The 11,598-nt window shown below is 38.2% G+C and overlaps 2 protein-coding genes across 3 annotated transcripts; one reads left to right on the top strand and one right to left on the bottom strand.

The window, feature by feature from the left end:
* Positions 1-1,227: 1,227 nt before the first annotated feature.
* On the bottom strand, positions 1,228-3,432 carry LOC134647685 (NEDD8-conjugating enzyme UBE2F-like). The gene is made up of 3 exons (XM_063502039.1): positions 2,988-3,432; positions 2,053-2,214; positions 1,228-1,549 (listed from the first exon to the last, which is right to left on the bottom strand). The coding sequence occupies exons 1-3, from the start codon at positions 3,258-3,260 to the stop codon at positions 1,430-1,432; spliced, it is 555 nt and encodes a 184-aa protein (XP_063358109.1). The 5' UTR covers positions 3,261-3,432; the 3' UTR covers positions 1,228-1,429.
* Positions 3,433-3,949: 517 nt separating this feature from the next.
* LOC134647368 (vacuolar protein-sorting-associated protein 25) lies at positions 3,950-7,871 on the top strand. Of its 2 annotated transcripts, XM_063501704.1 has the most exons (3): positions 3,950-4,094; positions 5,626-5,990; positions 7,726-7,871. In XM_063501704.1, the coding sequence occupies exons 1-3, from the start codon at positions 4,045-4,047 to the stop codon at positions 7,836-7,838; spliced, it is 528 nt and encodes a 175-aa protein (XP_063357774.1). In that variant the 5' UTR covers positions 3,950-4,044; the 3' UTR covers positions 7,839-7,871. The 2 variants fall into 2 exon arrangements, with proteins under 2 accessions (XP_063357774.1, XP_063357773.1); XM_063501703.1 differs by lacking the exons at positions 3,950-4,094; positions 7,726-7,871 and adding an exon at positions 4,103-5,362 and having other exon boundaries at positions 5,626-5,770.
* The last annotated feature ends 3,727 nt before the right edge of the window (positions 7,872-11,598 follow it).

Here is an 11,598-nt window from a genome sequence, read left to right as displayed (position 1 = left end):
CGGGAATATCGAAAACGGTTGTAACGATATCGATGAAATTTGCTATGAGGGGGCGAAAAATCGATCTAGCCAAGTCTTATCTCTGGGAAAACGCGCATTTTTGAGTGTTTATGTTTTCCGAGCAAATCTCGGTCTCCCAGATATTTACTGTAATATGGGCAAATGATGTACGATTCCCACCCATTATTACATTGAAGCGGTGGTGGCCGAGTGGATATAACGCCCGACTTTCAATCCGGAGGTCGCGGGTTCAAACCCCGGCTCGTACCAATGAGTTTTTCGGAACTTATGTACGAAATATCATTTTGATATTTACCACTAGCTTTTCGGTGAAGGAAAACATCGTGAGGAAACCTGCATACATCTGCGAAGAAATTCAAAGGTGTATGTGAAGTCCCCAATCCGCATTGGGCTAGCGTGGGGACTATAGCCCGAGCCCTCTCGCGCATGAGAGGAGGCCTGTGCCCAGCAGTGGGACGTATAAAGGCTGAATTATTATTATTATTCAGAATCACTAGCACATTCAATGCTGATGATAAAAAAAAATTGTCCCAAAATTTTGTATGAAAATTGTACATTCCACTACGTCACGTTACATACAAGTGAAAATTTTTCTGATACTAAAAACGTGACGTAATGGAATGGACATTTTGGGACATCTTTTTTTTATGGCCTACCATAAAAAAAAGGTGTAAAAAGATGTGATGGAGAGTGCTGTCGATTCTGAGTAGAATGAGCCCAAGAATGTCCAGATTTGAAAGAATCGGGTTTTCGATATTTATTTTAGAAAAAGCCCACAAACGTGAAATGCGCTCCGACTCCGCCCGTTCGGTGGGAATCGTACTTAAGTCAAAATAAAAAATAATTATCAAATCCTTTGAATGACTAGAGGATTGTATTGTACTCACATTACTCATAATTCCAAGAACGTTTATAATAAACTAGCGACCCGCCCCGGCTTCGCACGGGTTAACAAATTATACATAAACCTTCCTCTTGAATCACTATCTATTAAATAAACAGCATCAAAATCCGTTGCCTTGTTTTAAAGATCTAAGCATACAGACAGACAGACGGACAGCGGGAAGCGACTTTGTTTTATACTATGCAGTGACAACGTATAATGCATTCTTTCTAGATTATTGATTGAATTTAAATTATTTTAATGATGTAGCATCATTATAATTCATTTATTATTATTTTTGTAATTCAAAATAATTGCCTAAAACAAAATTGAATTTCACCAAACCAAGTAAACACAACCATATAAAATCACAGCCACAAAAAACACCATCATTATTATAATGTGAATTATTTAAATATAGATTTATCACTTTTGGAGTATTAAATATTTACCTACAAAATAATGGTAGATGAAAACGATAATTAATGTACAAAGATTCCTAAGGATACTGTACGGGACCGAATTTCATCTCTTGCCTTTATTTCCTGATATGTACTCCTGGACTCTTGATTGGAACTCGATTTTATTCTTTTTGTACATCTCGGCTGCTTCGATGTTGAGAGGGTCTTCAAAGTTTAGGAGATCCTGAAATTGGATAAAAAATAAATTAGAGACATATCTCAACTCCTTAGGTTTCAATTTAAGAGCTAGCTTAAGCCTATTTAAAGCCAGCGAATTCAATCTTCAAGCATTGCCATCCAGCGGGGCAATGTGGCCAGCATTCTGGGCACCCTATCTTTTTTACAGCTTTTTTCTTTTATTATGTTTTACTTTTATGTTTTCTAAATAAATAAAAATCTTAAAGTTGTATAAAAAAATGAATTTAGAAATATCTTTGACTCAATATTGTCGCTAACATTTAATATATGTGTTCATGTAAATACATACACATATACAGTGTAATCTCCTTATAACGTCACTAGATATAACGTTTCACTCCCTATAACGTCAACATTTTTGCTTCTAGTTGGTTTACTTTAATATCAATTTCTCTCTATTTAACGAAAACTCTCTATAACGTCAAAAAGTGTCCGGTCCCTTGAGTGTCGCTATATAGAGTTTACACTGTATATTAAAATGATACTTACAGTAAATAAAGAATTGAGGCCCCACACCACATCCTTGAGTCTCCGAGTGGGTGCCCAGCCGTGCTCATCAATTGAGGTCTGCCGCAGCAGGGACAAGCAGATGTCTCCGTCCACGTTTATGTTCGGGTGCCACAACCGAGTTAGACATTTCACTTTTGGAGGCTGAAAAAACATACAAAAATTACACTTATTATTATGAATATTTTTTTAACATTATTTTAAGCTTTAAATAACACAAAGAGAGGAAGAAGAGAGGAAACCTCGAACAAGATGGGAGGATGAACTCAAACTCACAGCGGGCCCAAAATGGAGAAGAGTGGCCCACGACCTTGGAGGATACAACTAAACGGAGTAGCCATTAACAGGCTTTCCCCTCTGTCGAAAATAGGCGGCCAACGGTCATACACAATGTATGGACTGACGTTTATCTGACATGGCTATTTTTACGTTACGCATACATTTGACGTTCCCCTCCCCCGCAAAAATCGGCAGACTGTTTTGTACAGAAAATTACAGACATGGCGTCTCCGTTTGATTATATCCTCCAAGCCCACGACAGACCCCAATGGAAAGAGCTGGAAGAGGCCTTTGCCAGCAAGCGGCACACTGAGTTAAGAGACATACTCTAAAGGGCTTAAGAGGTAGATAGATAGAAATAACACAGTAGAAGAAACAACTACTTACATTAGGAATAAAAAAAGATTACACTTACTAACTCTTACTTTTTTATCGCCAAGAAAAGGGTTTAATTAAAGAATTTCATCTAAAATATGCATTATTTATCATATATCATTAGTATAATATCTATCACACTGAAAGGGTCATTATAACTGTAAGATCCTATGATAGATAGTAGATGATGGGGATAAATGTACTTAAGTCTTGACAATAATTGCGATATAAATGTAAAGTAACGAGTAAATAGGTAAACTTACTGCCATATTATAGTCTTCAGTGACAAAAACACTGAATTTAAACTTGCCCCCATGCCAAAAACCTTCATCAGGGGCCACTGTCAATGTGAACTCGCTGAGCACATTCGGGTCCTCAAAATACACAGAACACGTCCCAGGGAGGTTCTCCTCCATCTCCTGAACCTCTTTCACTAGCAACTTGTCCCTAACTGATATCCTTTTGCTTGTATCCACTTTAATACCGTTTGTGGGCTCCGTATGTTCCTTTTTTAATTTTCTATTAAGCGTAATCATTGTTATAGGTAGTGAAACTTATTAATAAACTAATGTGTGGAAAACAAGTACATATCAATGGTGTATAATTGATTGTTTATTAGGTTTTCTGTTAATAAAAAATGTTATTAGCTGTTCAACACCGCAAAACAGCGACGTTTTTTAATGACAAACGTCAAAATACGTCATAGACTACAGACTTGGGGTAGGGATGCACGTTCCATAAATACCAAAAAATCCAAAAATACCGATTCGACGCTGCGATTCGTATAGAGTCTGCGGGTCTACCGCGAACCACGTTCGACGTGTTACCTCCCTGTCACACTTACGTACGAATTTACAAGTGCGACAGAGAGGCAACACGTCGAACGTGGTTCGCGGTAGGCGCTCTGGGCTGCTACCGTGAAAATCGAACGATCGAGCGCCATCCGCACGAAAATGATTTCGAACGAACCAACTTGTCCTAACCGCGAAACTCTTTCGTTTCGGCTTACGTCTTTCGAATCCATAGAATTGACCTGTGCGGAAAGGGAAGAGGCTTGGATTGTATTGGGCCCCATACATTCCACGACTCTTCTCTTTCCGCACAGACTCTACGATTGATTGCCTATGGTTTGAGGTATGATTTTAAACGTTAAAAATAAATTAGTCTTGTGACTTACTCAAATAGCGCTATCTGATGTCATACGAACTGTCAGTTTCAGCTGAAGCAGTGTGAAAATTTTATTTCTTAGCTAATTTTACTCTTAAGCTTTAATTTTGTTTACAAACTGATAGAACTATAAAAGTGTAAAAAGGCATAATAATGTCAGAAATATCTTGGCCTTGGCAGTACAACTTTCCTCCCTTTTTTACGTAAGTAAATTAACTCCTTTGTATTCGCAAAACTAGTCATTTTGTTTCGACAAACAATGTCGATTTTTGAGAAATCTTGGAGGTACATCAATGAGGGAAATGCTCATATAGTGATTGCAATTCAAGAAGAAAACCCATGTACGACTTATGTGGTCCGTCTTATCAAAGAAGATGATGAAACCGGCGATATAAATGAGATACGAAAGTCACTAGACTTTGTCAATTTCATCATGAACCCTTTGCTATGCAATGCATCTGATTGCCAACTTGAACTAATAGAAATACCTACAGAAGCATTACCAGTTCTAATCAATGATTTAAGGCCATTTAGACCGACTGAAAGGTTGTTTAAATCACACATAAGTTCTTATGGTATTAAGACAAGGAACTTAACAATTTTGAATCCAAATGGTGTTAATTACTGTATAGAGATAAAACCAAAGGAAGGATTTATGGCTCGATGTTTTAAAAGCTACGGAAAATGCTATTATTGTTTAAAACAATATTTGAAAATACAGAAAAGTGAAATTTCTGACATCAGTAAATACTGTCCGCTTGATTTGTTTTCTGGCAACAAGGACAGAATGAAATCTGCCCTGTTTCATTTGTCAGAAAACCCACAAAACAACTTTAAAATATTTAAAAACGGCCAAATCATTTTTAATATGCCAAACAAAGACCAATTTAAAGAAATCATAAAGAAAATGCATATCTTTAAATCAACCAATGCATTCTTTGGCTTTATAATAGAAACTTTACTTTATGAAAATAAACATACTCAAATAGACAATGACTCAGATGACGTCACTTTTACCAAAGACAATATAAATTGCGATATTACTTCCAACCTAAATGAGGAAACATTATTGTATAAAATACTACGACTGCAAAGGCTAGCGGAGGAACTTACTTTATCAACAAAAAACTTGAAATACATGTCCATAGACTATGTATCATCATTATTAGAACAAATTGATCCGGAAATCAGTCTCCATTGTGATGTTGAGCAGCAAAAATTCCTTGAAAAAATCGAGCCGTTACATAAAGCTCTAATATCTGCCATAGCTAAAGACTGCTCCGTAATGATAGCTTTTACGCCTCAATTAATTGTAGACTACAAATACTTCATCCAAGTCGGTGAGAATATGATACCGTTCACGGCATCCGTGACTGACCTAGAGCCAAAACTGCCAAGGGTTTTGAGAAAAAGGAAGAAATCGGAAAAGAAACTGATAAAGATTTATGAAGAATTGTTGAAAAACGAAGGTGTAAGTATCAGAAGAATGAGGATTAGTTTTGAAATTTTATTTAGTTATAATATAAATGACAATTTATATACTAGCTCTATTTTGTGAGATTTCCCTTCCTTCCCCCAATGAGATAAATAAAACAAATATAGGGCTGTGTCAAATTTCTTTAAATCTGTATGTACATGCCACATCACTTCAAGAAACATAACACGTTTTTTTTTCTATTTGTCAATACTGTAGCTCTCATTTCATAATTTTTTACAGAACGCTTGTTTTTTCAGGATTCAACCACACTCGGAGACCAGAACTAAACAACTCGAAGCATGGCAGCACCTCATAGCGGACTACCTAAAAACCACAAAACAATCCACCATAGATATCAGAGAAGCTCAGAACAGTCCACTATTTAACAATCAATCTATCAACCGGAAACTGTCGCAGGAGTCCGTTTTAGTTGTCCTAGAGTATATGGGGAAGATGGGGCAAGCGGCGCCGCTGGATAAGAGTAAGAATGTGTGGGAGGTGTACTGGCACTCGCTGGACGAGTGGGGCAATATGGTGTATAGCTGGGCGAGCAGCAACGGGATGAATAATTCTGTGTGCACGCTGTTTGAGCTGCGAGAGGGAGATAATACCGTTGATGAAGGTTAGTGACCCTTTTTAGGGTTCCGTAGTCAAATGGCAAAAAACGGAACCCTTATAGATTCGTCATGTCTGTCTGTCTGTCTGTCTGTCCGTCTGTCCGTCTGTCCGTCTGTCCGTCTGTCTGTCCGTCCGTATGTCACAGCCACTTTTCTCCGAAACTATAAGAACTATACTGTTGAAACTTGGTAAGTAGATGTATTCTGTGAACCGCATTAAGATTTTCACACAAAAATAGAAAAAAAAACAATAAATTTTTGGGGTTCCCCATACTTTGAACTGAAACTCAAAAATTTTTTTTTCATCAAACCCATACGTGTGGGGTATCTATGGATAGGTCTTCAAAAATGATATTGAGGTTTCTAATATCATTTTTTTCTAAACTGAATAGTTTGCGCGAGAGACACTTCCAAAGTGGTAAAATGTGTGTCCCCCCCCCCCTGTAACTTCTAAAATAAGAGAATGATAAAACTAAAAAAAATATATGATGTACATTACCATGTAAACTTCCACCGAAAATTGGTTTGAACGAGATCTAGTAAGTAGTTTTTTTTTTATACGTCTTAAATCGCCTAAATACGGAACCCTTCATGGGCGAGTCCGACTCGCACTTGGCCGCTTTTTTATATTAAGCTCTAGTCTAGTGTCTCTCGGTCCTAATACTAGTACAAATTACCTCCAATTAGAGTCTGCTCGGATAGAGAAGAGTCGTGGAATGTATTGAGCCCCATACATTCCACGACTCTTCTCCGCATGGAGTCTAATATCAATAATAAAAGATGTTTATTCAAAAATTTGGCACATAATGATGCTTACAAGCTATTTGGATGGATGTAGTGCGCAAATCAAATTTAAATTATTGTTAAATGGAACAAAATTGTTTTTGTTTTGTTTCCTTCAATTTTAAAATGAAAGAAATTCAATCGCATTTTTTTGGTGTCTTATCACATGTCTGCCTGGCTATTCTCCTGCATGATTGGCGCGACAGTATCTCGCGGCGAGGTATAGTTCGTTTTTTTAGCATTAGAAATAAGGTAAACAATCTTGACGTGTCTTTTTATTGAAAAACACGTTTTAACAATAAATAATGGCAAATATGTAACAATTATGAATCTAATACGATCATTTATATTCTTCTGCTTTTATAAGTAATAGTTACTGATTTTTAAAAAGCGTTTTTCAATTAAAAGACATGTCAAGAATGTCAAGATCGCTTACCTTCTTTCTAATGCTAAAAAAACGAACTACAGACTACCCATCCGTCTTTAATTAATAAAGTTAGAAAAAGACGGGTAGTCTTATGTCGCCGCGAGATACTGTCGTCCCAATCATGTGCTAGGCCTACTGTACAGCGGGCTCAGCACGGTTCCATTTTTATCGACTATCACTATGCCTGTCACTTTCGCACTTATATACTTGTTAGAACGTGACAGGCATGGTGATAAACGATAAAAATGCGACCGTGCTACTAGGGCAGGTCATATTTCTCAACCGATTCTCGTGAAAATTTGCGAAGGTTCTTTTTGTTAATTCTATTTGTCGATATTTTTTCTGAATGGCCAAGTCATAGAGGTTCGTGTGGTCCCCATCAGCTAAGAGAACCACTAGTATGATAAAAACATAATGTACCCAGTAGTTTTAAGTTTATGACGTGTAAAATGTAACTATGTTTATATTTACCAATAAAGTCTGTATTCTGTATTCTGTATTCTGTAGTATATTGTTTGTAAATATTTCAGAATTCCACGGCCTGGACATGACGATCCTAATTAAGGCGCTGAAGACCCTCGAGGCCAAGGGCAAGTGCGAGCTGATGGAATTCGACGACAACCAGGGAGTCAAGTTCTTCTAACACGTCTGGCTGTGAGACCGCACCACTCACTCCCACGTGGCCTTGTGACAATAGGGATGTTGACAATTTTTTGGAACTGGTTTCATTTTGTAGATAGACACGTAATAATTACAGAAAAAAATATTAAAAAAATATATTCATTAATTTTGAATAAAAAAACATGTATAATAAGTTTCGTGTTTAAATTTCGCGCCTAAACGCTCCAAACTGTCACGTGACCTTGATGACGTAACGGCGTTTTAAACAAACTGCTGTCAGTAATTTTTTTAAATTCTTTATATGGCAATTGACAATTTTTTTAAAAGCCTTAACACACTACCGCATCGGACAGTGACCTTCTTTCTCGCTCTAACTTATAGCTGCGTCCTTAACGCACCACCTTACACACTATCGATTCGTGCGCTGCACCGCACCAAGATCGCGTTTCGGTACGATAATCTGTAGACACTTAGGCAGGTTTTATAACTTGTCTTTGGTGATTCCACTGTGATTACGTCACGCGCTCCGATTGGCGTTTGCAGTCACGTGATACTGGGCATTATTTTAAATACTTTTGATTATTTTTAATTAATTTATTACGCATATTTACACTTGCAAAATATGATTTTCCGCGTTCTAATATTCCCTGCTATGGTAAAAACATAACATATTATATATTCGCGATTCATGTCAACATCCCTATTGGTAACGGACAGATAATAGTTTTGCTACAGTTGTAGTACATAATTATTGTGTGTCTTCAGTGGACCCTCGAGTGGAGCGACCAGCGGGGCGTGAGGCGTCCGTATCAGGGATGTTGCGGATGCGGATTTTTTGACATCCGCGGATGCGGATGCGGATGCGAACTTTTAAAGGCGCACATCCGCGGATGCGAATGCGGATGTCAAGATAGGTAATAAAAAACGTCAAATATTACATTTTAGTAATTTTTATTTGAAAAAACCGGCCAAGTGCGAGTCGTGTTAAAATATATCTAAAATAATCTAAGTTTAACTACTAGCGCCATCTGTTATACTATGTATGTTAACTGTACATGTGTCATTGTCAGTGACATTTAAAAAATAAATCAGTCTCATTGCAACTGCTATTCCGTTCGTTTCATTTTAGGTTATGGGCAGTCCATGTTTCTAAGTAGTTTAAAGTATTTCGTGTGTGATTAGCAAAATGTCGACATCAAGTTACATAGTGAATGTTCCTAAACTAAAAGGACGTGAGAACTATGATGATTGGGCGTTCGCGGTAAAAAACTTTCTGCTGTTGGAGGGCATCGATATTGACGCCATAAGTGAAAATATGAGTGATCAAGAACAGAAAAAAGCTAAAGCCAAGCTAGTGATGACAATAGATCCTTCCTTATATGTGCATATCAAGGACGAGAACACTATAAGTACATTGTGGGCGAAGTTAAAGACATTGTTCGATGACAGCGGATTTACAAGGAAAATCAGTTTACTTCGGACTTTAATATCTATTCGTCTTGAAAATTGCGATTCCATGACTAATTATGTGACTCAAGTGGTGGATACAGCGCAACGATTAAAAGGAACGGGCTTTGAAATCGACGACGAATGGATCGGTTCATTACTTTTGGCCGGCCTACCCGAAAAGTTCGCGCCAATGATAATGGCAATCGAACATTCTGGTTTGACAATTGGTGCAGACGTCATTAAAACGAAGTTGCTCGATATGACTTCTGACACTGAAGTTGGCAGCAGTGGAGCAGAAGCAGCTTTCTACTCGAGTGCTCGACAGAAAACTGGCAACACTGGCCATCATAAGTCAAAACAAACGTCAATGTCATCGCCGTCAACTACCAAAACGTCAAGTGGAAAACAAATTATTTGTTACAAGTGTCATCGGACAGGGCATTATAAAAATCAGTGTACAGAAACAAAAAAGAAGGTTGCTGGTGCATTTAGTGCTGTATTTCTAAACGGCGACTTTAGTACAGAAGATTGGTACGTGGACTCGGGGTCGAGTTTCCACATTACGGCAAACAAAGAAAGTTTATCGCAAACACGACAAGCACACGATATAGGAGATATAGTTGTTGCAAATAAAACGACCATGCCAGTTGTATGTGCCGGTGAAGCGCAAGTCACAACAACAGTGAATGAATCTCAGTTTGACATTCCTGTACGAAATGTTTTGTGCGTTCCAGATCTCACTACAAATTTGCTATCTGTTAGCAAGTTGATAGAAAGCGGGAACACAGTTTCATTTGGAAAAAGTGCGTGTTACATCCGTAATCAACAGAATGTGTTAATTGGCATAGCAAGTTTAGAGAATGGTGTGTATAGGTTAAATACTGTGAAGCCAGAGAAGGTACTAGCAGCGGCAGCTATACATACAACAGATTCAAAGCAGTGGCATAAACGAATGGGCCATATTAATTCAAATGACCTAGAAAAGATGAAAAATGGAGCAGTGAATGGTGTTTTCTACAAAGATAAACCAGAATTGCAGAAGTCTAACTGCGAGGTGTGTTGCGAAGGGAAACAGGCAAGACTACCTTTTCCATCAGCTAACCATAGGTCAGAAAATTTATTGGAGGTGGTACATTCGGATGTGGCGGGGCCAATGGAGACCAAGTCTATTGGTCAGGCAAGATACTTTGTACTGTTCGTAGATGATGCAAGCCGTATGTGCTTTGTATATTTCTTAAAAGAAAAGAACCAAGTTTTCCAGTGTTTCAAAGAGTTTCGGAGTATGGCAGAGAACCAAACTGGAAATAAAATTAAGACGCTTCGGACAGACAATGGGGGAGAATATTGTTCACAGGAGATGCAAAGTTATCTGAAGACGGCGGGTATTATTCATCAGAGAACTAATCCCTATACGCCACAACAAAACGCGGTCTCAGAGAGATATGTGAGATCGGCTACTGAAAAGGCAAGGTGTTTACTTTTTGAGGCTAAACTAGAAAAGAAATTCTGGGCAGAGGCTGTGAACACGGCAGTGTACTTGAAAAACAGGTCGCCGGTCTCAGGTTTAGGAAATGTGACACCATTTGAAAAATGGACAGGAAGAAAACCAGATCTGAGTCATGTCAGGGTCTTCGGCAGTCCGGTGATGGTGCATGTGCCCAAAGAGAGAAGATTAAAATGGGATAAGAAAGCTGAGAAATATATTTTACTTGGTTTCCCAGAAAATGTTAAGGGTTACAGAATTTATAACCCAAAAACACAGCAGATTACTACGAGCAGAGATGTTTTTATCATGGAAAAAGAGGAAGATACAGACACAGTTCAGATGGTAGTGCAGGAAAGTGTGAAGGAACCAGAGCTGCAGCCAGTGGAGGAAGAATCAGAAGATGAAAGTACCCTCATGGACCCAAATGATTCTACCTATGTAGGTGAATCATTAACTTCAGATGTGACATCAGATGACTCAGCAGATTTCACCTTATGTCAAGATGAGAGTGATGTTTCACAGTCAGCAGAAGACATTCCTATAGTGAATGGCAAGCGAGTCAGAAAACCAGTAGACAGATATGGTTTCTCAAACCTGTGTGTGGTAGACGAGGCTTGCGGTGAAGAAATCACCTATGAGGAAGCGATAAATGGTCCAGAGAAGGAGATGTGGCAGCAGGCTATGCAAGAAGAGCTGAAGGCTTTTGAAGATAATCAAGCGTGGGAAGTTGTTGATGTCAAGGAAGCCGATAGAGTGATACAGTGCAAGTGGGTGTTTAAGAAAAAGTTTGAAAGTGATAACAAAGTGAGATTTAGGGCTCGTTTAGTGGCTAAGGGTTTTACCCAGA

Source organism: Cydia amplana, chromosome 4 (genome assembly GCF_948474715.1).
Source record: "Cydia amplana chromosome 4, ilCydAmpl1.1, whole genome shotgun sequence".
NCBI classification, from domain to species: domain Eukaryota; kingdom Metazoa; phylum Arthropoda; class Insecta; order Lepidoptera; family Tortricidae; genus Cydia; species Cydia amplana.
This window is presented reverse-complemented; position numbering and strand designations above follow the sequence as displayed.